At 43.3% G+C, this 27,986-nt stretch overlaps 1 protein-coding gene across 6 annotated transcripts in view; it reads left to right on the top strand.

Moving 5' to 3' along the window:
- Positions 1 to 27,986, top strand: part of KHDRBS3 (KH RNA binding domain containing, signal transduction associated 3) — a 189,004-nt gene that overhangs the window by 57,795 nt on the left and 103,223 nt on the right. For all 6 annotated transcript variants that reach the window (XR_008292829.1, XR_008292828.1, XM_027063848.2 and 3 more), the window contains exon 2: positions 5,488 to 5,606. Coding sequence is in view for 4 of the 6 variants with exons in the window: in XM_027063848.2 (XP_026919649.2) it covers positions 5,488 to 5,606 (119 nt within the window). In the remaining 2 variants the exon portion in view is untranslated. The remainder of the gene's footprint in view (positions 1 to 5,487; positions 5,607 to 27,986) is intronic.

Here is a 27,986-nt window from a genome sequence, read left to right as displayed (position 1 = left end):
TGTGTGTGTGTGTGTGCGCACGCACGTGTGCGCGCAACCACACTGAACAGTGTATCTGGTGGAGATCTTTTTCTGTTCTTGCTCTTGTAAAGTAGCTGTACGCTGTTTCACACTGTGGGTTTATCCTAGCTTCTGAAACCAGGCTTCTCCCATTGATACACAGTTAGGTGATCATCAGTGCTTTGCTGTTAGCGACGATGCCAAAATGGATAGCTTCGCACATAATATTTTACACTTATCTAAGTATATCTGTAGGGTGAATTCACAGAAATGGAGTTGCTCAGAAGAAGGAAAGTATCAATTTAGATGTGCTTGATTCTATGAGAGAATTTAAGCATTTTTTAATGAAAATTTACAGTGCTCAACATTTTTAATGTTTTAAATAAATATTGAAAATGTAACTTATGTAAATCCAAAGATTATTTGGCTGTTTTTTAGAGGATTAGTAGATTTTACTGTATTTGGTGGGTTAAAATAGAAAGGTAAGTGGCCATTGCTTAGGAAGCTCTGTATTAGCCCAAGGCAAAAACACACAAAAAAAGAAATGAACAAATAAAAAAGACATTCTAACTGACACTAGATTTCTGGGCTGACAGAAATTTGATGTCAAGCATTTGAAAAGATAACATTTTAATCCCCGACATCATCGAAAACCTAATCACACATTTGCTTATTGTTTCTGAGCTGGGAGATGGCATTGGTACATCGAACTGTGTGGTAACAAATGTAATCTGGGGATTAGTGAAAGTCAAGTCCCCCATGCATTCCACCTCAGAAACCTGATTAGATTTTCTCTATGGTTGGTCTTCACTGGCTACAATTAACTAAAAGGTTATGTCCACCTTGGTGGTGTCAGCTATGTTCTCTTCCCTTCCCTAGAGAAGATCAGTGAGGTGGTCACTTGGGTTTTGGAAAATAAAACTCCCAGTTAGGGACAGGCATAAATACCAGAAAGCTGTTCCATGATTTCATAGATCACGTACAATACCCCTGCCTTTTTTTTTTTTTTTGCATTGTTTATTAAATGTAATTTCATGATTTTTCATGAAAACATCAAACTACTTATTATAATCCTCAATCAGCTGGAAAACCGAGACTTGTTGATTGAATGAATAGTGCCTAGAAAACGCACACACACACACACACACACACGCACGCGCGCAATTTGAATTTGGTAGCTGGAGGGCTTTGGACAAGTATAGTGGCCATGATTTTAGTGAGGTGTGTTTGACCCCAGGCACGGGATTTGGCTGCTTCTATTGCTGTGTGGTGTTTTAGTTCCACTACCTGGAGACCAGCATGCATGTGGTGTGGCATCAGGCTTCAACAATTTTCAGATAAGTCTTAAACAGTGAAATATTATATATTAACATAATTCAAAGCTTACTTAAGGTAGCAAGATATTTTAGCAACATAAGATTTTCAGAGTTGACTGTCTAGAGAAGGAAATTACGTAGCATATATTTTTTAAATTTTTATTTGCCTTTTCAAAGTCATAGGTGTATCTCAAATAATTTTTTTCTAATTTTTTAACCTTTATGATTTTACGTGGTACTTAAATTGTTTCATATCATTGATGCAAGGAATGACATTTGAATGTTGATTATGGAATTATATATTATGCTTATAAGTTTTCACAAATCATAAAAATACAGTGTTATTTGAAAATAGGTAATTACGGGGCGCCTGGGTGGCTCAGCCGGTTAAACGTCTGACTTCAGCTCAGGTCATGATCTTAGCGTTCGTTGAGTTTGAGCCCTGTGTCCGGCGCTGTGCTGACAGTGCGGAGTCTGCTTAAGATTCTGTGTTTCCCCATCTCTCCCTGCCCCTCCCCCACTCATGCTCTGTCTCCCTCTCCCTCTTTATCTCCCTTTCAAAAATAGATATTAAAAAAAACAGGTAATTACACTTATATTAATGAACATTTATGTTCATTAAATGTTTTTTGTTTTCTTTCTACAATGTTTCAGTATATCTAATTTTGTTGAATCTTTTATGCTAAAGGCATTTCCAATTATACCATAAATGCATAAGTAAAAATATGGAATGAATTTTCTTCTAATTAAAGCTGAAGTCTTGAATTGTTATACTCGATGGAGCAGATAAAGTGTGACTTATTCTTTACTGAGGAAAACAAAACTAGGCTAGCTTATTTCCACCAGTAGTTCTAGTTTCCAAACCCCATGTGCGTGTGCGTGCACACGCACATGTGTGTGTGCATATGTGTGCGCGTGTGTGTGCATATGGGCATATGCATATGTGTTTATTTGTGGAAAACTTCTGGAAGAGTATATAAAATTGTTATAATCGTTACTTCTGGAGTATTGGTATAAGAGAAACCTTTTCTTTTAAGTTTATATCCTGTTGCACCGTTTTAAATTTTTACCAATGTATATATTGTACTTTTAGAGAAGAAAGTCAAAAGTACTCTCAAAAGGTTTTCTCAACAGCAGTTAACAAGGATTATCTAAGTGCGTCTTTGCATTTCACGCCCGTCTATTTTCATGCACATTGTTCCCATACAGATTCTGTTCAGTTTCCAGGATCAAAACATAGGATAACACAAGAAAGCAGACAAAATAATCCATTAGTTTATTTGGAGGCTTCGTATTAATCTTGATTCTTGGACGCCTTGGTCAGAAGCTGCAGAGCTGATGTCTTTTCCTTTCTCTCAGTCGTTCTTTTTGTCTTCAGGACTTTTCCTGCTTGCCCCCATCTTCCTCCCCACCACCTTATTAATCCCTGTCTTTTGGGGTTTCCTGACACCAGTCAATTCTCCAGCACCAGCTGCGTGTGCAGCAATTCGATCAATTCAGTGCTGACACCGACTCCTGGAGGTAGGGCAGACAGACCCCGCAGAGTGAGGCCCGCATCCCACAAGGCCACCCCACTTCAGAGGTCAGCTGCAGGTGGGGTGCCCGGGCCACCCACACTGCCGTCTGACGAGCCGCAAGGTTGGGGGTTCCGTGACCTGTCTTCAGGTCGGGTAATTCGCTAGAGTGAGTCACAGGATTCTCAAGAAAGCATTTTACTCACCGTTATGGTTTGCTCTAAAGGCTACAAGTCGGGAACAGCCAAACAGAAGGAGGGGATCCAGGGCAAGGTGTTGGGGGAAGCACTTGGAGCTCCCATGCCCCCTGTAGGCACACCACCCTCCCAGCACGTGGTTGTGTTCACCAGCCCGGAAGCTCCCCAGATTCTGTTGTTGAGGGGGTTTTACAGTTTTCGTGATGCGGACACAGTTGACTAAATCATTGGTCATTGGTGATCGAACTCCATTTCTAGCTCCTCTTCTGCCCCCACAGGTGGGAGTGCTGAACGTGCCCGCTTGGCCCTTGCTTGTTTTTCCACATGGTTGGCTTTTCTGGCAAGCAGCCCCCTCTTCCTCCAAGAGTCATCTCGTTAGCATAAAGGCAGGTATGGCTGAAAGGGGCTTGTTAGGAGTGATAAAATGCACTCCTATCACTCAGGAAGTTTGTAGGGTTTTAGGAGGTCTGTGCCAGGAACTTGGGGCAAAGGGCAGATATATATTTTTCATTGCGTCCCACATATATACTGACTTTCTACCGTGCATTGTTAAGGAACAATTTATTCTGACACTTGTTAAAATGGTGAGGAGGACCTTATTCAGAACTGTCGTGATAGGTGTCAAGACTGTCACCGTGGAGGCGGGAGATCAGGTCTAGCTCTGAATACAAGTAAGACAGCTGGGGGGTTAGTGCTAATGACCGGAATGGAGGGGTAGGTGGATGGACAATTGCCGCGAGGAGGCGTCCCTGCCACCCGGCTCCTCAGTGGTGACGGCAGCCTCCAGATGTAAGCAGATCCTCCTTTTCTCCTGAGGTGCCGTGAAAATCTTATTTTCTGTCTCAAATGACAGAAAACGTGGTGGGCGAGCCTGCAGTGGCACACCGTCTTTCTAGTTAGACAAACCTGGAGAGAAATCCTACCTTTATCGTTTGTTATTAGCAAAGTAACCTTTCTGAGCTTCCTGTTTGCCTGAGGATTGAATCATGTCTTGACCGTGGCCTGTTTTAAATACCGGTGTTCCTAGCCCCGCAAGCAAAACGAACGAAGGTGTGTGCCCTTTGTGCAACCAACGCCGTCTTTGGACCTTGTCCGTGCTGGATAGGTTGTGCCCGGCCTGTGGGGGGAACAGTGCGCGTACCCACTCAGCCAGCGCTCGTTCAAGCACCTGTTGGTGTTCTTCTTAAGCAGCCAAACGCTACAGGCAGCAATGAGCGGAAACCGCATACTGATATTTTCCAAGATCTGGAAGGTACGCAGAGTGTGTGCTTAGTGGTAGACATTCTTGAAGGAAGAAACAGACTTTTATGTAAAATTTATGTTCCAGTGGGAGAATGTCTTGGTCCACTTGGGATGTATAGCAGAATACCGTAGGCTGGGGAGCGTGGACACAGCACAAGTTTCTTTCTCACAGTTCTAGAAGCTGGAAGTCCAAGATCAACATGCCTGCATTTTCAGTGTCATGTGAGGGCTCACTTCCTGATTCATAGATGGCAGTTTTCTTGCCGTGTCCTCATGTGGCGGTGGGGGTGAAAGAGGTGTGGGGGCTCTTTTTTACAAGGCACTAATCCTTTTCATGAGGGCACCACCCTCCTGATTTGATCACTTCCCTAGAGCCCCATCTCCTAAGACCATCACATCCGGGGTGAGGATTGCAACATATGAATGGGGGGCACAAACATCGTCTGTAACAGAGATACAGTATGGAGGAACCACATTTTCTTGTCATCTAGGAGTTACAGTAGAGTTGTACGTAAAGTGTTGTGTGAGTATCGAGGTGGAAGTGACTGGTTCTTCCCCTCCTGCCCCATTGGTGAAAGGGATAGTCACACATAAAAAATAGTGTTTGATGTGGCTGAATCTTGAAGGAGATGTATGAAATTGAAATAATAACATTATAGGTAGAGAAAGGAACATTAGGGAAGACCTGAGTGTATAGTTGATCCGTGTCACTTATGAGGAGGGTAGATTTGGTTGGGGACGTCAACTGACAGAAGCTGTCTAGGGCTTTTAATGCCATCTGAAAGAATCAGTTCCTGCTGGTGTGAGCCTTGGAGAGCCAGAAGGAGCTGATAAATGGGGAGTCATATCCTTGTAACACTGAACGGAGAATACTCTCTGGCTTTTCTTAGCTATTTGAGCAGCCTCTGTCTAGGATTCCAGAAGGCCTCAAGAAATTTCGTTTTGTTTGTGTCTGTTTTATAACTGGTTCGTTTTGCTTCCTTCATTAGCATGGGCTGTTGAGATTGGACTTGTCAGAGCCATGGTTTATGCCTTTTTCCTGCTGTACTGGTGAGGAACGATTGGTAAAATGGGGAACGTGTCGTCACTTGAAAAATTCATATTGATCTGATGGCCCGTATTTCTGTCTTTGATTTCATGCCGCAGTAGAGCTAGTGAGAACTCCCAACTTCTGGGGTTTAAGTCACATACTTCATTGTTATCTTTTTTCCTCCACAGAAATAGAAAAGTTTCAGAAAGGAGAAGGCAAGGACGAAGAAAAGTACATCGATGTGGTGATTAATAAGAACATGAAGCTGGGACAGAAAGTGTTAATTCCTGTAAAGCAGTTCCCTAAGGTAAGACAGTGAGGTCTGCAGGTGTGGTATGCCTAATCCCAAGGGAGCAGGTGTTTAATTTGTATTGTTTGATATTTTCTTGAGGTGTCTTCCCTTAGCATAGCCCTCCTTCACCTCACACCAGCACAGAGGTACTTGTAAAGTTAATGAGAAACTTATTTAGTGATCTTATCTTTTCTGTTTGACTTTAGTGTGAGTTTTAAGGAGCCCTAAGGCGTGTTTCTGAGTCATACTAGTGATGCGACTTTGGATGACCTACAGAACTAATTTTTCGACTTTAGCTTCTTCGTTTGTAAGAGGCTGGATTGCTAAGAATTAAATAAGATTATCCATAGTAAATGCTTAGCATAGGGTTTAAACACATAAATGTCCAAAATATTATCTACTCTACTCTATTCTAGAAACATATTCTATTTTTCGTGTATTGCAAATGTTGTGTTATTCAGCATGATTATGATGATAGGTGCTTTAAAGTCTCTCTTTGATTCTGAAATCTTGATCATTTTAGATTGGGCATGACTTGATAACGTTGATACTCTTTTCATCCTGTTTTTCTTTCTTTTGAGAGTTCATGTACTACATGATTTATGCCTACTGTTTGTATACATCAGTAGTTCATTTCTTCTGATTGCCGAATAGTAGTCCCATTACTTGAATATGCCACAATTTACTTATTCGTTGCAAATGAATTATAGATTAAATTGCTGTGAACATTTTCATACAGGTTTTCATACATTTTGTGACGATATGTTTTTATTTCAAGGAAATACTTAAGATTTAAATTACTATGCACTTAATTTTACAAGAAATTGCCATACCTTTTCCCAAAGTGATTGTACCTTGTTACATTTCCAGGAACAGTGCCAGCCAGGTGTGGTGGCTCTGTGTCGTCATCAGTGTCTGATGTTCTCAATCTGTTGAATTTTAACCGTCCTCATTGTATACTGGTATTTTCTTGTGGTGTTAATATGCATTTCCCTGATGATTAATGATGATGTGTGCATTTCACGTACCTACTGGCCATTCACGTGTCTTTTTGTTTTCTTCATGTTTATTTATTTTGAGAGAGAGAACGTGTGAGCAGGGAAGGGGCAGAGAGAGAGGGAGAGAGAGAATCCCAAGCAGGCTCCCTCCCCGCTGTCAGTGCAGATCCCACGAACCGTAAGATCATGACCTGAGCTGAGATCAAGAGTGGGACACTTAATTGACTGAGCCACCCTGGCACCCCCACGCATCTTCTGTTTTGAAGTGTCTTTTTGAGTCCTTTGCCTGTTTGTAAATGGGATGCATGTGTTCTCATCATTGAGTTGTAGGAGCTTTCTTATATGTCCTGGATATAAGCCTTTTGTTAGACATGTTTTGTGAGTATTTGGCTCCGTCTGTGGCTTTCCTGTTATAGTCTTCCTAGTGTCTTGTGAGCAGCAGAAGTTATTAATTTGATGATGTCTAGTATATCAGGTTTTTTCTTTTCTTTCATGATTATTACCTTCTGTGAACTAACAAATTGGCGACCTCAAAGGAATGTTAGCGTTGTCTTGAAGCTATAAATCTCGTCTCCTGTGTTTCCTCTAAAAGCTTTACCATTATAGCTTTTAGTTTTAGGTCTGTGGTACATCGGAAATTATGTGTATGTTGTGATACTAAAAGGTCAGAAGTTCTCTCCATACGGATATCTGGTTTTCCAGTACTGTTCTTTGAGAGATGCTTTCCTCCCACTGACTGTGTTGGGACCTTTGATGAAAATCATAGGACTACGTAAGCGAGAGTCCTTTGTGTGCAGTGTCTTTTTCACGCCGATCATCTGTTCATGCATCCTTACACCACTTCCATACTGTCTCCGTCACTGTAGCTTTTTGTAATAAGACGCGGAGTTAAGTGATGTGGCCTGTTCAACTTCGTCCTTCAGATATAGGTCCTTTGCAATTCCACGTAAGGTTAAGAATTATTTCATTAATTTTCACAAAAGACTCTGCTGGGATAATGATTGCAGCTGCACGGTATCTGTGGATTAATTTATGGAGATATGACATGTTAGCAACATTGAATCTTCTCTTCCTTGAGATGGTATATCTTTCCATTTGTAGATTTTTAATTTCTATCAGCAGCATTTTGTACCTTTCAAGATAAAGGTCTTACTTGTTTTTTAATTTATTCTTAAATATGTTTTTTGATACTATTGTAAAATGAATATTTTAAAATTTTGTTTTCTAATTTTTAACCTTCTAGTATAAAACTTTGTAAGTTGACCTTGTATTCTGCTACCTTGCTGAATTCACTTGTCTTAGTGAGTTGTTTCACAGATTCCTTAGGATATGCTGTGTGTGTAATCTTATCACCTACATAAAGTTTCCTTCCTTCCTTCCTTCCTTCCTTCCTTCCTTCCTTCCTTCCTTCCTTCCTTCCTTCCTTCCTTCCAGTTTTTACGCTTGTATTTATTTAGCTTGCATTATTGTATTGGCTAGTATCTCTGTCTAATGCTTGAGTACAAGTAGTGTGATTAGACCTTCTTCCCTTTTTCCGAAAGTAGAAAGCATTAAGAGTGGTAACAGCCATGGGTTTTTGTAGATGCCTTTTGTTAGGTTGGGGGAGTCCCCTTCTAGCTAGTTTTGCTGAGAGATTTGATCCTGAGTAGGTGATAAATTCTGTTAAATGCCTTTTCTATGTCTATTGAAATGAACACAGAATGTTATTCCATTACACTGTTAATGTAGTGAATCTTACTGATTGATCGTCTAAATTAAACCACCTTTACATTCCTGAGTTAAACCCTACTTATTATTATCCCTTTTATATATTGTTGGATTCAAGTGTATCTGTGTTCATGAGCAACACTGGCCTATATATATTTTTTTCACATATAACATCTTTATCAGATTTTGATCTTAGTGTTATGCCAGATTGATAAAATGAGAAGTACTCCTTTCTTTTTCTTTTTCTGTTTCTTTTTGTTCTTTTCCTTTCTTTTCATTTTTCTCCCTTCCCTTCCTTCCCTTCCTTCCCTTCCTTCCCTTCCTTCCCTTCCTTCCCCACCCCTCCCCTCCCCTCCCCTCCCCTCCCCTCCCCTCCCCTCCTCTCCCCTCCTCTCCCCTCCTCTCCCCTCCTCTCCCCTCCTCTCCCCTCCTCTCCCCTCCTCTTCCTACTCCCAAAGAATATAAGTTTGGTGCTGTTTTGTCCTCAGTATTTGATAGAATTCAGCAGTGAAACCATATGGGCCTGAAGTTTGATGGTGAATTCAGGGTCTTTAATTTTTTTTTTTTTTAATGTTTATATATTTTTGAGAGAGAAACAGTGTGAGCAGGGGAGTGGCAGAGAGAGAGGGAGACACAGAATCTGAGGCAGGCTCCAGGCTCTGAGCTGTCAGCACAGAGCCCAATGCAGAGCTCAAACCCACAAACCGTTAGATCATGACCTGAGCTCAAGTCAGCCACCTAGGCACCCCATATATTCAGTTCATAGTTAATTATGGCATTAATGAGAATTTTTTAATCTTTTGTGATCTTTCTCTTCCCCCCCAAAGGGATTTGTCCATTTCATCATAATATTTTAACTATAATTTTTTTAAATGCTTTTTTTATGACCCTTTCTCTCCCCACCTTTGGAGAGCAGTTACATATGTATTTAACCTTTTGATATTCTCAAAAGGGTTCCTGTGGCGTTTTCCTCTTTTATTATAGTTTCCCCCATCCCATCCCCCACTCTTCAGATTGGATTTCTACTGCCTTACCTTAAACTCATGGATTATCTTCTATGTTATCTTTATTTTTCTGGTAAGCCCATCAGATAAATTTTTTATATCAAGTATTGTAATGATCTGTTTCAGAATTTATTATTTGATTCATATATAAATGTGTGTGTAAAAAAAATTTCTCTGCTGGGATTTTCTGCTTTTTATTTGTTAGAGGTGTTAATGTTATTTTGTGTTATTGAGCACAGTTAACATAGGTGCTTTAAAGTCTCCAGTTCTAAAATCTTAGTCATCTTGTATTTGACCTGAATTGATAAGCTTTTATCTTGATAATGAGTCATATTGTTACAACTTTTTGCATGTGAGTGACTTTGGATTGTATCCTGGGTGTTTTGAGTGTTATCTTGTCAAAACACTGGATTCTATTCTGTTTCTTGAGGAATGTTGGTAATTTTGGATCCAAGACCGCAGACTTGTTGGGTGGCATACAGATCTCAGTTCTGTTCTTTCCTTAGTTTGACTTTTGTGTTTGTTTTTGGCATACATGGTCCTGGGGTTACCAGAGATTTGGGTGCATTTTTGTACAAACTTGGAGGCTCCTCGTCTCTGGCTGTCTTTCCTCATATCCCTCCCTCACATTTCCTCACCCTCAGACTCTGCCATTCAGGCTAAAAACTCTAACATCAGTAAATGTGCCCAGGCTGTTCCCTTCTTCTGAACTTTGACTCCCTTTCAGAATCCCCTTGTTTTGGTCATTCTCCAGAGGCGTCAGATAATTGGTTTTTGTACTTTGTTTAGAGTTGAAGAATTTATAGTTAACTAATATATTATATTATATTATATTATATTATATTATATTATATGTACTATACAGTTATATATATCATATATATTATGTATATATATGACATATGTAACTGTATAGACGGTCAGCCTGTTAGGAACCTACACAGCCATACCTGCAGGACTGAGGATGTACATTTTTGGTAAAGAGAAATCTACGCTGCGGACATTTCATAGGCAGACTCATTACTAAACAAAACATGGCTCATGGAAGCCTTTATAAATTGATCATTGTGCTCAATACCCGAGGTGCTCAATACGCAGTAGATAGAACGATGAGCAGACTCTCCCTGTCTTTAAATAGTTCATAGCCCAGTAGATGATTAATCTGGAATTAATACTTTGCTATACACGAGCGAGTTGAATAAAAGTATATGAAATAAGATCTCGCTGTCAGCTTGGATGAGAGTGGGGGAAGACAAATGAGGATTTCTGCATGTGACGCAGAGCAGAGACTGTTTCGAGTACTTCCGCTATCGGACTTGGCTGCTTAGCAGCCCGCCGCTTTCAGAGTGCCGAGGGAGGAGATTTCTGCTTAGCATAGCTGAGCACAGGAGTTTCAAGCCAGGCCTCCGTTTATGGCTAGTGTGGCACTTGCACCAGCTCTAAGAAAAGGCTTTCTCGCTGGTGTCAGCGAGTAGACTGGGCTGGAGGAGGCCGGCCGTCTGGCCTTCTGGGGGCAGCCCAGCTTGACGCGCGGCCCCGGTGACCTGACCGAACACCTTCAGCCTCACCTTCAGCCTCTGGGTAGGACGGACGTGCTCCTTGTGAAACTCCATCTAATCAAAGGATTTCCGTCAGCTGAACATTTTCTCTTAATGAACCACTTCTGCTCCTGCTTCACTGGACAGCCCTGAACGCGAGTCTTTGGCACTCAGAGCCGAAGCACCTTCCCTCTTGCATCGTATGGCAGAGCTTGTGCAGTGTGAAACTCAGAGTAAACAGTGTTTTATGTTTTTTTGTTTTTGTTTTTGTTTTTTTTTGTTTTTTTTTAAGACTTAAAGCTGTAGAAACTGTTGTCCAGGGTCTTTCGGTGGATAAACCCTTACCCTTGGTGCTGAGCAGCGACCAGAGGCGGTGTGAGTGCCAAATCACCATCGGAACAGGGTGCCCTGCCTTTAAGAACCGACAGACGCTTTGCGTTTTAGATTTACGTTCCTTTGTTGTTGTTGTTACTCTGTTTCATTCATCGTTCGGTCCGTGCATCCATTCACATACCTGATATTTATCGAGGGTCTTCTGTGAGCCAGTTACTGTACCGGGAAAACAGAAGTGACTAAGACACGTTTCTTTGTCACGGGGCCTTCTGTTTGGCGGGGAGCGCAGTCGCACAGCTCAACGTTTGTAACGCAGCGTGCAAGGTTCAGTGTTGGGGTGCCCCGGGAGGGTCGTGTTGACACCCTCAGAGAAGCCTTCCCTAAGGTGGCCTCTCTTGGGGGGGGCTGGCCGAGCTGGCTAGAATCAGAAGCAAGACGGGCCGAGGTAGAGGGGTGGCCGTGACCGGGAAACACAGCGCGGAGGGCAGGTGCGAAACCGGAAGCCGCTTTATTTGGCTCAACAGGTTACTTTCAGGAAGAGGTGCGGATCTTCCGGAAGATTTAGCGATAAAGTGAGAGGGGAGGGGAGCGTGGGGTGAGGTGGGCCCGTGAGGGCTGCGGAGCTCGAACAGGAAGTGACGAGGATGAGGTGGGCTCCTTTGAGCAGAGGGCGTGGCGCGGGCAGAGTGGTGCTGGGGTGGAAGACCCACTTGGAGAATGAGCCTCGAGCTGAGATGAAATCCACCTCCGTGTGGCACGACACTCGCATACACGCCCTCCTGCTGTGGTAAGCGGTCTGTGACCGTGTTGAGTGAAAAAAAAAAAAAAAAGAGAGCGACCTAGAAAGCTGCCGGTAACCCGTTTGGACACTTATTTGGAAAAAAAAACAATGACTTGACTCAACATCAGTTGCTCTCCAGAGGCTAGGATATGTGTGTTTTCTGCTTTACGTGTTTCCGTATTTTAATGGTCAGCGATTTGGTGCAGCTTTTATAATTGGGATAAAAAATACTTCCATTTGAGGGAAGAAATGGTCCTGAGACTGTCAGTCTGGAGGATACCTTTGCCCTACGATTAAGATTTAGTGAACCGAGTTCGATTCTGTCCGTTTCAGTTACATGTTTAAGACAGGTTTATTAATTTGCTGAATTTGGTAGCTGTGGTTTCACCCGGAAGCATTCTAATGCATACGTTCTGTTTTCAGGCAACATTATATTAATCCACATGGTCGGTTACATTGAATGTTTTCCTAATTACGTGCCTATTTTAAATTTGATACATTTGCTCTTTCACAGAAGCTCTTAGGTTATGGATCTTTGAGAGAGAGAAGAGAGAAGTAAGTTCTAGAAACACGTTCCCTCCTGGAGTTTGAATTAAAGCGCAGGGAAACTCTCTTGTTTGAAACTGGTTTGCATTTTTCCCTCATAGCATGTTACATACAGACAAGGAAAAATCCATGAATTTTCTGTTCCGTAGAAGTCTCCATGGGTTTAAAAATTTCTCACAGTAGTGAATATTTTGACAGTCGTATTGGTATGTTAAAACTTGCCTTTTCTGTGACTCCTAATTGATTTTCAGAGGCATGTATGATATTTTTTTTCCAGAGGATTTATGTGAAAATAATGTCTGTTTTTGGTGTCCAGTTGCTAGCTAACCTGTAGAAATAAAGTGGTGATGTACTTACACGTTAGTTCTCGCTGTATAAGTGCCATTGCCAAAATTAACATGGCTGGCTAGTGGGGGATTTTGAAACTTGTTGACAGGAAGGAAGCCCGATACTGAAACAAATTGCTCAAAGACACGTATTTGTGATAAGTCGCTGCTATTGTCCCTCCCGGTAGGCGTTAACTTTCGGGACCCCATGAGAAAGTAGGAAGGCGACTCTGGACTCCAGAACCTCAGGGAACACACTGGCCCATCAGGCCATTGTTTGACCGCACACTGCCTTCTCCGCCAAACTTCTCCTGCCACCTTAACAGCCCACACCTCACAGGGAGCCGAGGGCTGTGTGGTCGTAAGTAGAGAGGGTGGGATGCACCTGTAGAGGCTACTTTCTTTCTTTCCCAGAGGTCCCGGCCAGGCCCTGGGGATCTTGTGACACGTGCTGGTGTCACGACAATTAGTTACTTAAATTGGTATTTGCAAATAAGATAGCATTCAGAAACCATTATGAGGGGATTTCAAATCTGATGTAGTAACTTTTCCCTTACTCTCTTTGAAGTTCTTGTTTATTGACCTGGAAAGCAGCCCTTGAACTTAGATTTAGATTTGCTGAGTGGACTCCAAAAACGGCCAGGCACAAATTGAAGGGTTCTTGAAAGAATCGACTCATGTTGTTTTGGGGGGTTATTATTATTACTACAACTGTTTTGTTGAGCCAAATAAATAATCCTAAAATGTGGTCATATGTAGGTCCCCAAAATTGCATTGCAGCGGAAGACTGGAAATGCTACCATGTGTGTACTTTGGTCACAACACAGCACATTTAGAAATCAGAGTCTGTGATAAGTATCATTACGTGCGAATCTTGGATCCTGCCACCACTTACTTTCTGAGGAGCGATAGATAGGTCTGTGTGTTGCTGAGCCAAAAGGTAAAATCCCCTTTAGCGCTTGGCAGGGTGTTACTACTGAGTTACAGGTCTTAAATAATAGTATTGTACTGACTCTTTTGGCTCTGGGCCCCACCAAGTCGGATCGACTGAAAATCCCTGGACTGTGGTGGTATTGGATACAGGCGATGTGAACAAGCATAGGCCCTCACTTGGAGGATTCCCTGCCCAGGGGGGTAAAATGGCAGAAATTCATACCACGGACCAAACAATGACATTTTATCTTACCACGGCAAGTAATTGACACATAATCACATGAAACAAGGGACACATTGATACTGAGAAGCCATTAGGGAGAGGTAAGAACTCGGGTTTAGGAGCCGGTCTCTCTTGTGTTATGCCATATAGTAAGTCATATTCTAGCTTGCTGACATCTGATGTGTCCCCTCTGTGTCTCTCTCTTTCCCTCCCTCTCTTCCCCCCTGCCCATCAGACCAGGCACCTCCTGGACACCTCCACTTGGATATCCCACATCCTGCTTAGATTTGGTGGGCCCTCAAATGACCTTCTTTCCTCCCCTTCTTGGCAAACGTAGACCTTTTCCTGTGTTCCTTATTTCGCTGAATGACAGACCACGTGTACCTCAGTGCCCGTGCCTGAAATGAGTGTGTGCTTTTTGTCTACCGGCTCCTCCTTCATTTACCTCCTTCCCCTCCATTCTTGAGATACCGTGACTTACACATTTATTATTTCTACTTCCTCAGTTAATCACCATCCGTCTCTATGTCTGCATTCCGTTACCACTCCTTAACTGGCTTCCCTAACCCATCTTCTGTAACAGGTTCTCGTCCAGATTGGTTTCTTGCCTGCAGTTTCACACCCTCCGTTTCATTCCCCACCCTGGCAGCCAGACCGGTGTGGTCTCGGAGTTTCTCGCTAACAACTTCAAACTCATTAATATACCAGATAGTTTGCTTCTTGTATTTGTTTTGTCATCTACTCACCCAAAGACTATAATTCAGCCCGAGCCGATAGAGTAGGAGGTACGTAGATTATTTCACATTGTCCATTATTTGTGTATGCCTGTGTGTATGGATTTTGCCTATATCATCTCCTGGAGACGTTCCTTGTACACTTCATTGATTTTTAGAGTTGCTGAGGTTTAAATTAGTTGGGCTCTTTGCCATGTGGAAGTAAACACGATGTTAAAATCATAGTCAATGTGGCAACACCAAATAATCTCAACTGCTACCAGTAATACTTACTGATTTGTGGTTGGCAAATTAATAAACTTAAGTAATAATATTTTCCTCTAGCTTTAATAGGTCACAGTAACTTCTGTAGCAAAGAAAATTGATAAAAACTGGGTTGATTAGTGCCCTTTTGTTTGGGATAAAAGAAACTGAATTCCGCAAGTATTTCTTAAGAAACTGTTATGTAGGAAAAATGATGAATCCAATATGGGTCCTAATTATTCTCAGAGGATTTATACTCTAACAGAAGAAACAGAGTACATTTCACTAAATAATATAGGGTAATACTGAATTAACATAAGAGAGGTAGTCAGACACTATAAGAATTTCAAGATGTAAAAAATTGCTATTTTTAGAGGAAGAATTACAGATGGAATTAAATTTAGTCCTTAAGTGTAAGCTCAGGATGTTAGCAAGCAGAGATCTGGGGAGGGCAGAGTAAACTGTTGGGCCAGAATGGTATAATTATGGGGAATAGTAGATCATAGCAGTCGTTGGAATGGTGAGGAGTAGGTAGTCTGGGAAGCCTTTAGCGCTGTACCGTGGGCATTAGGATTTAATATAGCCAGGAGGGAGCCTTGAAAGACTTACAACATAGAGGTAAAGAAACAACTAGAATATACAGTGGGAGGTGTTCTGCATTATAAAAGGTCTTCCGTTGTTAAATTCCTCTTAAAATTTAGGAGTGATTGATTCAAACACAAGTTTGGAATGACTTTCATTCTTAGGAAATTCATCTCTGTAAAAGCAATTGTTATTTTTAGAGGCGATTAGGAGAATCATGAAAGTTATTGTCAGTGATCCACAGCTTGACTCAGTTACTAGCTATGCCAAGGAATAAATGTGTTACCTCTGAAGAGACCACTCCGTTTCGTGTGGATGCCATGGTCTCAAGTCTGTTATTAGATTTTGACTATTGTTTGGAATTTGGCATTTGTGACATTGGTTTGATTCAAATAAGATCAGTATTCTGGATACCAACGAAAATGTGGATTTATTTAACCATTGGGTTAGTAGTTAAATCATTGGAATCCAAAGTGGCCCATAGAGCTAATACAAGCAGGGATCTGGTCTTTCTTTTCAAGTGCAGGCAGGTCAGACAGACCTCATTTACTCTTTCCTTTTTGTTCTTGCCTTTGGGCAGGAGTCAGAGGAATGCGAGATCATAAAACGTGTTTCTTGAGGGTTTCTCTTTCCCCTGTAAAGAAAGCAAATGCGTGGGTGATGTTTTCCAAAGAGGGATGTGTGCACAATATATTTGGTGCTGGAACTTCTGTTTTAGTGTGTAGGTAGCTTATGGTTTCCTATGTGTCAGACACTGTTCCAGCATCCTACATGCATTAACTTACTTAATCTTTACGACTTTCGGAGGAAATGATTATCTCCTGTTCACATTTGAAAAAGCTAAAGAATAGAGAAGTAATTTGCTACAGGTTCATAGTTACTAAGTAACAGGCATTTGAATCCCAGAAATCTGCCTCCAGAGCCCATGCTCCACTTGAGAAAGTAAACTTCATATTTAGTACATGGATTAATGCTAGATCCATTACGTGGTTCCTGTAAGTGCCATGCAGTTGTGTGTACCCTGAGACAGTACCCTCTGGTAAAGGGGGAATCCCACAGTGCAAAAGGTAGTCTTAATTTGCTCGCACTATGTTAGGGCGTATAGCTGTTGTATGTGCCTTGTTAGGGATTCATGGATGGCATTACCTAGTTTTAGTTCAACTTTTTCTTTCTTTCTTTCTTCCTTCCTTCCTTCCTTCCTTCCTTCCTTCCTTCCTTCCTTCCTTCCTTCCTTCCTTCCTTCCTTCCTTCCTTCCTTCCTTCCTTCCTAATAATTTATTTCTTAATTTACATCCAAGTTAATGACCATACAGTGCAACGATTTCAGGAGTAGATTCCTTAATGCCGCTTACCCATTTAGCCCATCCCCCCTCCCACAACCCCTCCAGCAACCCTCTGTTTGTTCTCCATATTTAAGAGTCTTTTATGTTTTGTCCTCCTCCCTGTTTTTATATTTTTTTTTCTTTGCTTCTCTTCCCTTGTGTTCATCTGTTTTGTATCTTAAAGTTCTCATGAGTGAAGTTATATGATATTTGTCTTTCTCTGACTAATTTTGCTTAGCATAATACCCTCTAGTTCCATCCACGTAGTTGCAAATGGCAAGGTTTCATTCTTTTTGATTGCCGAATAATAATCCATTGTGTGGATTACACACACAACATCATCTTTATGCATTCATCCATCGATGGACATTTGGGCTCTTTCCATACTTTGGCTATTGTTGATAGTGCTGCTAGAAACATTGGGATGCATGTGCCCCTTTGAAACAGCACACCTGTATCCCTTGGATAAATTGCTGGGTTGTAGGGTAGTTTTATTTTTAATTTTTTGAGGAACCTCCATACTGTTTTCCAGAGTGGCTGTACCAGCTTGCATTCCCACCAACAGTGCAAAAGAGATCCTCTTTTTCCACATCCTCGCCAACATCTCTTGTTGCCTGAGTTGTTAATTTTAGCCATTCTGACAGGTGTGAGGTGGTATCTCATTGTGGTTTTGATTTGTATTTCCTTGATGATGAGTGATGTTGAGCATTTTTTCATGTGTCGGTTTGCCATCTGGATGTCTTTGGAGAAGTGTCTATTCATGTCTTTTACCCATTTCTTACACTGGATTATTTGTTTTTGGGTGTTGAATTTGATAAGTTCTCTATAGATTTTGGATACTAACCCTTTATCTGGTAGGTCATTTGCAAATATCTTCTCCCATTCCATCGGTTCCCTTTTAGTTTTGCTGATAGTTAAACTTACTTTAAATGGGCAAAGATTATTGCAGAAGAAACTGAATTGAAGGTCTAAAAATACATTTGAAATGAGCAAGAAAAATGGCAGTGTTGATCCTTCCCCTGTGCTTAGTACAAGCTCAGCCTTACAACAAAGTAAAAGCAACTGTGATCCAGTTGGATATGACAAGAAGAGTCTTCTCATACTGGAACTATTTCATCTATTGTTAATGCTGAATCTGTTGCCCTAAGTATTGTAGTAGTAACGGAACAGATGCAGAATTTTTAAACGGGTTTATACATACATACACTAATACACATATGTACACACGTATGAGTGCGTGTGTGTGTACTTGTGTGTCTCCATGTGATGTGTGAGGACCAGTGGTGGGGATAATTCTTTGCTGCCTGATGTGAGAAATAGCCAAGGGTGCATCCACATTTGCTGTCACTGGTGACCTGCTTGCTCCCTTTTGGCCCTCCTTCCTTTGTTACATCTTCTTAGGTCTTTTTTTTTTTAATTTTTTAAAGTTTATTTATTTATTGAGAGAGACAGAGAGTGTGCTCATGCAGAGGAGGGGCATAGAGAGAGAGAGAGAGAGGGAGAGAGAGAGAGAGATTGAGAGCATCCCAAGCAGGCTCTGCACTGTCAGCACAGAGCCTGATGTGGGGCTCCATCCCACAAACCATGAGATCATGACCTGAGCCGAAACCTAGAATCAGATGCTTAACCAACTAAGCCAGCCAAGTGTACCACATCTTCTTAGTTCTTAAATTAATAAGCTGTATACTTCATGCTGTATCCAAGCATTTTTTAGAAATTCTTTATATTCTCCCTTTTGTGTCTCATATCCTACTTCAGACCCATCTCTGTAGAACTAAACTACCTTGTTTATCTCAGCACCCTATTACTTTTTAAGGTTCATTTATTTTTGAGAGAGAGAGAGTGGGGGGGGGGCAGAGAGAGGGAGAGACAGAGAGAATCTCAAGCAGGCTCTGAGCTGTCAGCAGCGAGCCCGATGTGCAGCTAGAACTCATGAACTATGAGATCATCACCTGAGCTGATGTCGGATGCTCAGTCGGACTGAGCCACCCAGGAGCCCTAGCACCCTTTTAATTTGTGGTTGTTTTCAGATGTCTTTTTAAGCATTTTAATGAACATTTAGATTTTTTTTTTTTTAATTTTTATTTTTCTTTTCAACGTTTTTTATTTATTTTTGGGACAGAGAGAGACAGAGCATGAACGGGGGAGGGGCAGAGAGAGAGGGAGACACAGAATCGGAAACAGGCTCCAGGCTCTGAGCCATCAGCCCAGAGCCCGACGCAGGGCTCGAACCCACGGACCGCGAGATCGTGACCTGGCTGAAGTCGGACGCTTCACCGACTGCGCCACCCAGGCGCCCCGAACATTTAGATTTTATAAGACACTTAATCACAAGATGCTGGTGGCCAGTTAGGACCCATATACCGGAGGTCTGCCACCCTGCGTCGTGCTGCTGTGACACACTCTAGGCTTTCTTTAGGTGACATCGTGGTTAGTGATTAGTGTTCTCTGGACATTTCTGATTGACAGTCACCATTTTCTACGAGTGCGTGGAGCACTGCTGGCCTGCAGGAAGCGAGGTGCTGTTGTGGGCAGTTGTTGGGTTATTGCATGCATGAATGAGGCAGGGTCTCAGCGCTCAGGGGGTCACAGCCTCTGCCCATGCCCTCCCCGACACTCAGAGCACTCAGAGAAAATAAGGTAGGTCTAGAAAAGACTGATGTGAGGCTTTGAAACCTTAACGTTTGGCTAAAGGACTGCTCTGTCACTGTTAGGTGTGGTGGTGCTCTGCCCCCGGGACTGCTCCCTGTACCCACGCCCTGCACGGTGACCTTCCTGAGTGTCTCCTGACCATACAGCTCGTTCCCCTCGGAGCTTGCAGCAGAGCTGATGTACACCAGCTAACGGGCGCCAGCTTCTGCCTTTCTGACCTTCGAAACTGTGTATCGGTGTAAAAGGTCTGCCCCCTGGAGGTCACGCTGATAAGCGGGAGCCCAGGATACCCAGGTGGGGGAGAATCACTGAAAGCAAGAACTGCGGACCCCAGTTGACCGCCTCCTCCTGCAGAACAGAGGCGGGGGTGAGCCGTCTTGGGACTCGGTCCTCCAGCCCCGGCTGGTCAGTCCCTGTTGGTCTGCCTGCCTGCCAGCGCTCCCCCACGGTGCTCAGGTTGCTGAATTATGAGCAAATAAATAAATGGTTATTGTTTAAAGCTGTTAAGTTTTGGGTTAGTCTGCTGTGTAGCTACAGATAACCAAGGTAGCATTAAAGCGTAACTGTTGAGTCTTGCTTTCTCGCTGCCGGGCCAGGCAGGGCTGGTGAAGTGACCCGCGCAGGCACATGCTGGCCACAGTCTAGGGCTGCAGGGTTCAGGTCAGGGGGTCGGGAGGGGAGAAAGCCATAATGGACAAAGGGCTTGCTTTTAGCAGGTGTCAGGTTCATCCCAGGATTTCATTTTGGCTGGTCAAGTGCATTTAAGAATAGCCGATGCGAAGGGAGTGTGGAAGAATTCGGTTACTATTGGGGAAGATCCCGTAACACTTATGCACGTGTTTGGCGTGGTGAGCAGGAGGGACTCTGCCACTGAAAGGACTTGACGTTATGAAATTCTTTTCCTGTTGTGCCAGAGAGTTTTATATTTTGTGATACTGCTGATACAGCTATGGCTTTCTCAGGCAGTAGTAGCCAGGAGACCAGATTCCCCGACCCAGGGCTCATTAGTGTATTCTGTTGATTTTGCTGATTCAGTGCCCTTTATATATAAATGCCTGACTACGCGTGTAGCAGACTGTTAAGAATGGAGACGGGAATTAAGGTGTTGCTTTCAGAGTTGAGTATAACACATTCCCTCTTCTCGGGAATCTAACACGAAAGGCGATATGCTAAGTGTCACGTGGGGAAACAGGAGGAGGAGAGTGTGGGCTCTGGGTGCTTGAGGCGCCTGCCGCACAAGCCCTGTGGCCCCAGGAGACAGCAGGCCAAGAGCAGAGACTGCCAGTACGCTCACTTCACACCCTTCTTCCCACCAGGTAAAGTTTGCCATTATTGAGAGAGGGGGTTCATATCAATAGGGAACAGTTAAGCAGTGACCAGAATACAGAGCGAAAATGAAACCACCCAGATTGCATTTACATTCTGAACTTAAAATTAAATCCAGACTCTTAGGGCCTCCAAGGCCTGCTGGATGCCCGTCTCTTTTACCCTGTGTCTGACTTCCCAGCCCAGACTAGCTCTGCTCCCCGCAGGCTCCCAGCTCCTTGTTCTTGGAAGCGCCTTCGAATTCAAGGGCCTTTGCACTTACTGTTCACGTTGCAGGAAGTCCTCTGTCCCCGTGTCCTTGCACAGGACACCACTTCCCTGTAACCATCACAGGCCAGCCCACCGTGAACACCAGGGGCCCCGTGGATGCTTCCTGGCAGTTAGTAGATGCGGTGGTCTGCATGTAAGTTGCACTTGTCTGTCACCCGGCTGCCGCTGCTGAAACCTGAAACTCAGTATGGACAGGCTCGTCATCTCCTGTGTTTTCCACTCTCCACCTAGAGCAAGTTGGCCACTTCACCAGTGTTGCAGCAGTAATGACAGTACAGAGGGCAGACGCCGACCTAACTGCATGTTTTGTTGATCTTTAAGTATTTAAAAAAAAAGGGGGGGGGGTGAGTGGTTTTGTTGTCTTTGCTCCTGCAGATGAGGGTGTGGATCTGAGCAGATCTCAGCGGTGGCTGCTGAGTCTTTCCCTGATCCCCCTGTGGGCCCATGGAGGCTGGGGGTGTGAGTGTTGAGTTCCTGCCCGGAAGACCTTTAACAAAGTGTCAGCTCCTCTAATTCTGTGGCCTTCAGGGCTTCCTGCTCTGGTGCGAGCCCACCCCAGATAAGCAGGCTCTCGAGTCTCGTTTCTCCCAGCAGGTGCCTGTACCCTGCCCTGGGTGCGGTTGGTGTTTGCCCTGGGACTTCAGCATTAACTTGCATTCTGTCCAGCTTTCTTCGGGTTTTGAGGGCAAGAGTGATGTTCGTTCTTTCCAGCTCTCCCATCTGAGCCGAGATGGGTAGTTCTTGGGATGTGGTAGTTTTGAGAAACCGCACAAAATCCAGACTGGCAGAAGTCAAGAGCAGGGAAGTGGAGAAGCCAGAGAGGTAGGCAAGAGCTGGGTCAGGAGGGGCTTTTCTCAGCAGCGTCAGGACATCAGGACTTCATTCAGAAGGTTGTTGGGAGTTGTGTTTTACTCAGAATGTCCCAAAGTGACCTTTGTGTGAAGAGTGCTGTGCTGATTTAGGATATCGAGGTTGACACGGAGAAAGGCTTCCGTAGCGGGCACAGTGGGCGATGACGGTGGCCTCGGCTGGGAGTTTGGGGCATCTGCAGAAAAATAGACAGGTGTAAGGGACCCAGTTAGATATAATGAATCCATTTATTAAATGCTCCCTCTGCACAGGTGGTAGACCAGTGAACACAAAAGGTCTCCTCATTGCCCTCGCGGAAGTTTCTGGCTTAAGTCAGGGCGCTGACGGCAGGGCCGTTTACTGGGCTGGGGAGCTCTGGAAGATAACGGTTGAGGCTATGTTGGCAGAGGTTACAAGTTCAGTTTTAGTGTGCAGTTGGAGGTCAATAAAACATCCCTTTGTTGGACTAACCTACTTTTTGATGAGCACCCAATTAAGGGAACCTTTTAATGGAGACCGTGACATGTTCTTGAGGCTTAGTTGTTTATGAAATGACAGCTTATGTGTAATTGTTCCCCAAGGAGCAGTGTCCTGTCACAAATATAGTTTAAGTCAATTAAAGCTAGTTCAGAAAAACATTTGGTCTTTTCCAACAAAGAACATAATTACGGGATCTTACATGTTATGCAGTGAAACTCAAATATACTTATTCTGTGTTGGTTTATCCTTTGTAATCGTTTGCACAAAGTTTCCTATTTGCAGTTATAAAATTTGTAGTATAATATAGTTCTGTACTAATTGGCATCTGGAAAAATATCATTGATTTTGGAAATAATACTTTCACCTCTTATTCAAATCTGTGGACAGATGAAATTATTAATAAAAAATGAAAGTTAAAATGTATTAAGTTCTTATTTACAAATCCAGTTATCAGAAAACAAATCCTGACTTAGGTTAAGGAAAGATTTTATTTGAAAGCATTATTGGGGGGTGCCTGGGTGGCTCAGTCAGTTGAGTGTCTGACTTCGGCTCAGGCCATGATCTCGCACTTCGTGGCTTCAAGCCCCATGTTGGGCTCTGTGCTGACAGCTCGGAGCCTGAAGCCTGCTTCGGATTCTGTGTCTCCCTCTCTCTCTGCCCCTTCTCCATTTGCTCTCTCTCAAAAATAAATAAACATTAAACAAAATGAAAGTATTATTATGGAGCACCTGGGTGACTCATTCGGGTGAGTGTCCAACTTTGGCTTTTAAGTCATGATCTTGCAGTTCATGAGTTTGAGCCCCCCATCGGGCTCAGTGCTCTCTGTGCAGAGCCTGCTTTGGATCCTCTATCTCCCCCTCTCTACCCCTCTCCCACTCATGATCTCTCTCTCTCTCAAAAATAAATGAACATTAAAAAATTATTATTAGAAGAACAGGAAGGGGGACTTGTAATAGCAGGGGCTCTGAGCCTCCTGAGATCTGTCATTGACCTAGCAGTCAGCGGGCACAAGGGGAGCCGGGCCCAAGGCCAGGAGGGTGTGGCGACAGCATGATGGGACACTAGGTCAGAGAACCGTCACCCTGAGGCTGGTGCCTGGAAGTGGGGGGATCTTCAGGGATTGTGTGCTGTCCCAGGTTGCCTGTGGGTCACATTTAGGGGCGTGAGGAAAACGAGAACTTCTTTGAAGTTTGATCAGGTGAGGTGAGAGGACGTTTTCTGACTGGTCAGTGGGGACAGACAGGTTGGCCAATCTTTTGTGAGGCAAAGAATGGGAAGGTCCAGGGTCTGGGTCGGTCTGCTCTTAGGTGAACAGGGAGTCATCTACAGGCCTTATCTAAATCCCCTGAGGAGGAGGAACTCTGCAGGGAACCATTCCCAGGAATGGGAAAGGGCCCCAGGCTGTCCTCATCATCACTGTTTTAGGAGCACAGGGGCTGGTTAAATTCGGCATTCTAGGGGCACACTTATCTGATGTGCTTTAATCTTCCTGACAACCCTTCAGTGCTGCAGCCTCCACGGGGCAAATATGGTGACACTGGGGACTGGGAAGGCTAAGGAACTGCCGTGGCCACACTGCCGGTAAGAGGGCGCCCCGCTGCTTCAGAAGGCTGTGGCCTAGGAGCACCAGCGTGTCCTAGAACTTGGGCACTTGAGACAGCCGTGCTCCCCAACTCCTGTACCATTCGTGTTGTCTGAAGGATGCAAGAGGCTTTCACAGCCCGTGCATCACTTAGGCCTCGTCTTGTTGTAGGTACCCACCTGGGCGGCTTATGGTTTGTTGAAGGACATGATGGCACCTTAGAGAATCCACGGAGGAACCGATCGTGTAATCGCCAGAGGAGCAGCAAGGGCTTTAAGCCCAAGATGTAGAGAGGGACCGGAGTCGGTGGCTCCTCTCCCCAGCGGTGTTTCTCGGTAGGGACACGGTTGACATTTTACACAGGACACTCCTTCATTGTGAAGGGCAGTCCCCTCCGTTTCTGATGTGTGATAGTCTTGGCTTTTGCCCACTAAGTGCCAGGAGTGACCTACAGTCAGCGTGACAAGCAAACATGCTAAGTATTTCCAGATTCTCCCGGGAAGGTGATGCAATCAGGGGTTGAGAACCCGACCAAGCAACCGAGCGTACTGCCGTCGTTGTGAGTCAGCATTAAGGACGCTGAGGGTCCACGCTCTCAGTTCTCAGCCACAGACCTGGGCACGGCCGTGCCGGTTCAGTATGCATTGCCGTCGGAGGGTAGTCGGTGTGTAGTAACCGGTGGGTGTTGTTCACGTAAAATTATGTACGTTCATAATAGCTGAATTCATCAATTTATTCCTTACCCATTTGGCATAGGATACGCACCATCTATTGGTTGCTTTGTTAGGTGATTTTTTATAAATTTCCGTATTTAATTCATATGACCGGCACTGCCGGTGGGTCCTAAGGTCCTTGTGTTGTGGATGAAGTCCGACACCCGTGAGGGGGACTTGACCTGGGACACATGACTCCTGCACAATACATGCTTGAACAGAGAAGTCGGTGAAAATCTTGTGCTTGCCAAAGTACTCATTTATGTACTTTTTGTGAAGGAAAGACTAATAGAAGTTAAATGGAGAAAGAAACTCCTGAAGGCATATAAAATCATAAAAATGTTTTTCCTCTGTATGTAGAGGCTTGTGTCTTTGTGTTTTACAAGTGACCTTGAATAAATCCTACCATTCTGTGGGCTTCAGTTTTCTCAGTATAAAATTAGATGTTTGGACTGGATGATTTCTAAGGCCTCTTAGTTTTTATTAATGGGGAAATATTTAACTACTAAAGACGTGATGCAAATATGGCTGTTTGACCACAAATTTATTCTCATGCCATCCTTGAAACCTGCCAAAATGAATGTAAATGAAGTAAAAAGGCACAGGTCCTCAAAGACAAGAATGGAAGGGCGAGGCAACAATAGGCCAATGACTGGAGTGAGATTTCAGTGGCTGCAAAATAAATGGACAAATGGTAATGACTTAGGAGAGCAGAGAAAGAAGAATCCAAGCTCACAGGGCCAGAGAAAGTGTCCCAGAAATTTGGTCAGTAGTGTGGGAACACCTTGAGAAAACTCCGGAATCCTAGATGCCAGTTACTGAGAAGGTGGATTTAGGGGCAGAACTGAAGTGGAGACTTGGTTCAGAGCTTATGTGAGAAGTGGTTAGGGGCACTTGGGGGGCTCAGTCTGGTTGGGCATCTGATTCTCGATTTCGGCTCATGTCACGATCCCAGGGTTATGGGATTGAGCCCCACATCAGGCCCCGTGCCGAGGTGGGGCTTGCTGGAGATTCTCTCTTTCTCTCTCTCTCTGCACCCTCCCCTGCTAGCACATGCTCTTTCTCTAGAAATAAAATTTAAAAAAAGAAGTAGTAGTTAGACCACTGGATGCTCCTCCCAGCTTATGAAGCCAGGCACCTACAGCAGACTAGAGATTTCCTGAAGGGGTTGAATAAAGAAACTCTGGGCTCTGAGACCCAGATGGATTCAACTGAGGGCTAGAGATGCCACACTGGAAAATGAGGGCATTATTTCCCTTAAATAAAAGTGTACGTAGCTCATAGTGGGAATCCCAACATTCCAGCAGCCAGGCTGATACCTCCTCCTGGGAGATCAGGGAGTTCCAGGGTGTCCAGGTAATGTTTTTGAGCTGCAACCTTAAATTTTTAAGAGCAGGCAGCAGGGGGGATTACTGGTCACTTGAGGAAAGCCGATAATGTAGGAAGAGACCAATTTGCACAACATGAATCTGTTGGAAGCAGCAGATGCTATAAGCTCCAAGTTGGGGGAAGGGGGCACTGCATTAAAATCCTCAGAAAGATAAGAATTTGTATCAATTACATAAAATATTTTTAAGATGCTGTAAAAAAGGAACAAATATAAGAAAATGCTATTAGTAGTTAAATGTTTGATAGCAAAAATGAAAAAATCAAAAGATATGTAGGAAATATACTTAAATCTCCCAGAAAGTAAAAGAGAGAGAGAGAGAAGGTGAAAGAGAAAGAGGAAGAATAAGAGAGAAATTTAGAGTTCCAAACCAGGAGATCCTGATAGACACATAAGAATTTCCAGAAAGATAAAGCAGAGCAAATGGGGAACCAAGAAATAAGGCAGGGATCCGTGGGTGGAGACACTGATTTTTTCCTACGTTGTATTATTTGATATTTTTAACTCTGTATCATTTCTATTTTTTAAAAAGTAATTGACTTTAAATTAAAAAAAAGTATTTAATTTGAAGGTTAAAAATACTGTAGTTATTTGAGTTTTCATTGAAGACTAATAAAATTAAAAGTGAGCAAGGAAAAAATACCATTTTGATTTTTTAAAAGCTCGTATTTTAAGAATATTACTTCACTTTCCATAGAGAAATTGAGGAACAATTGTCTTTTAAAAACAGCAACAGCACAGCAGTGGCATAGATTGTGGACGAGAGCTGATACCAAAGCAGCAGCTGCGTAAGTTTGTAATCCGCAGTCTTGCCAAAGATTGCCTAGTCAGTAGGGCTGACTTTTCCTTTTGGGAACAAGAAATATTCACAACTTAATTATAGTAACGCTTTTAACAGTTGTGTGAAATTCCTAATAATATCCTTTCATTCATGAAATACCCTTTCATTCAAGATATATTTATTATCTATTATGTGCTAAGCATTGTTCTGGTTTTTTTATATGGACCCATTTAATCCTCCTAACGGCGTTATGAGGGTGGGTTGTGTTGTCATTTGCCATTCTCATTTTGTAGATGAGGAATCCAAGGTACAGAGAGATTAGGTAACGCAGTTACTAGCCGGGTTAACTCAGCTGGTAAATGGAAAAACCATGTCTTAAAACCACGGCAGTGTAGCCTCAGAATCTATGCCATTAATGAATTCACTTCTATGCTGCCTGTTAAATAAAGAACCCCGTAGAATCTAGACTAAATATTTTGTCAACATTTCCAAAGCTTGTTGTTTTAGAAGAGTTAGATGTTGGGGCACTTGGGTGGCTCCGTTGGTTAAGCATCCAACTTTTGCTCAGGTCATGATCTCACAGTTCGTGGGTTTGAGCCCCGCATTGGGCTCTGTGCTGACAGCTTGGAGCCTGGAGCCCGCTTCTGATTCTGTGTCTCCGTCTCTCTGTCCCTCCCCTGGTCACGCTCTGTCTCTCTCTGTCTCTCAAAAATAAATAAATGTTAAAAAAATAGAAGAGGTAGATGAATTTTGTCATAAAGCTTTGTGAGCCACTGACTGCTTGAGAACTCATCTAGGCCAGTGCACTCCCTGGTTGACTGACCAGGTGGAAGGACCCAGATGCTCCACAATGACCAGCCCAGTGCACATTACCTCTTCCCCACCCACATCCTCATGCTAGCACTGTTTGTGCTTCATGTCAGATGCCTACTGAAAGTGTCAGGACAACAACTTAGGAATTCTGGGAATAGCTTCATTTATAATTTGTGAAATCTAGCCATCATTGAAATGGTTGGTTTTTTTACTTTACAATTTTTAACCCCATTTTATGGGGTTTGTGAAAAACATTACAGTGTGATGCATAT

This window comes from Acinonyx jubatus, chromosome F2 (genome assembly GCF_027475565.1).
Source record: "Acinonyx jubatus isolate Ajub_Pintada_27869175 chromosome F2, VMU_Ajub_asm_v1.0, whole genome shotgun sequence".
Taxonomy (NCBI): Eukaryota; Metazoa; Chordata; class Mammalia; order Carnivora; family Felidae; genus Acinonyx; species Acinonyx jubatus.
Note: the sequence above shows the minus strand (reverse complement) of the source record. Positions and strands in the feature narration are given on the sequence as shown.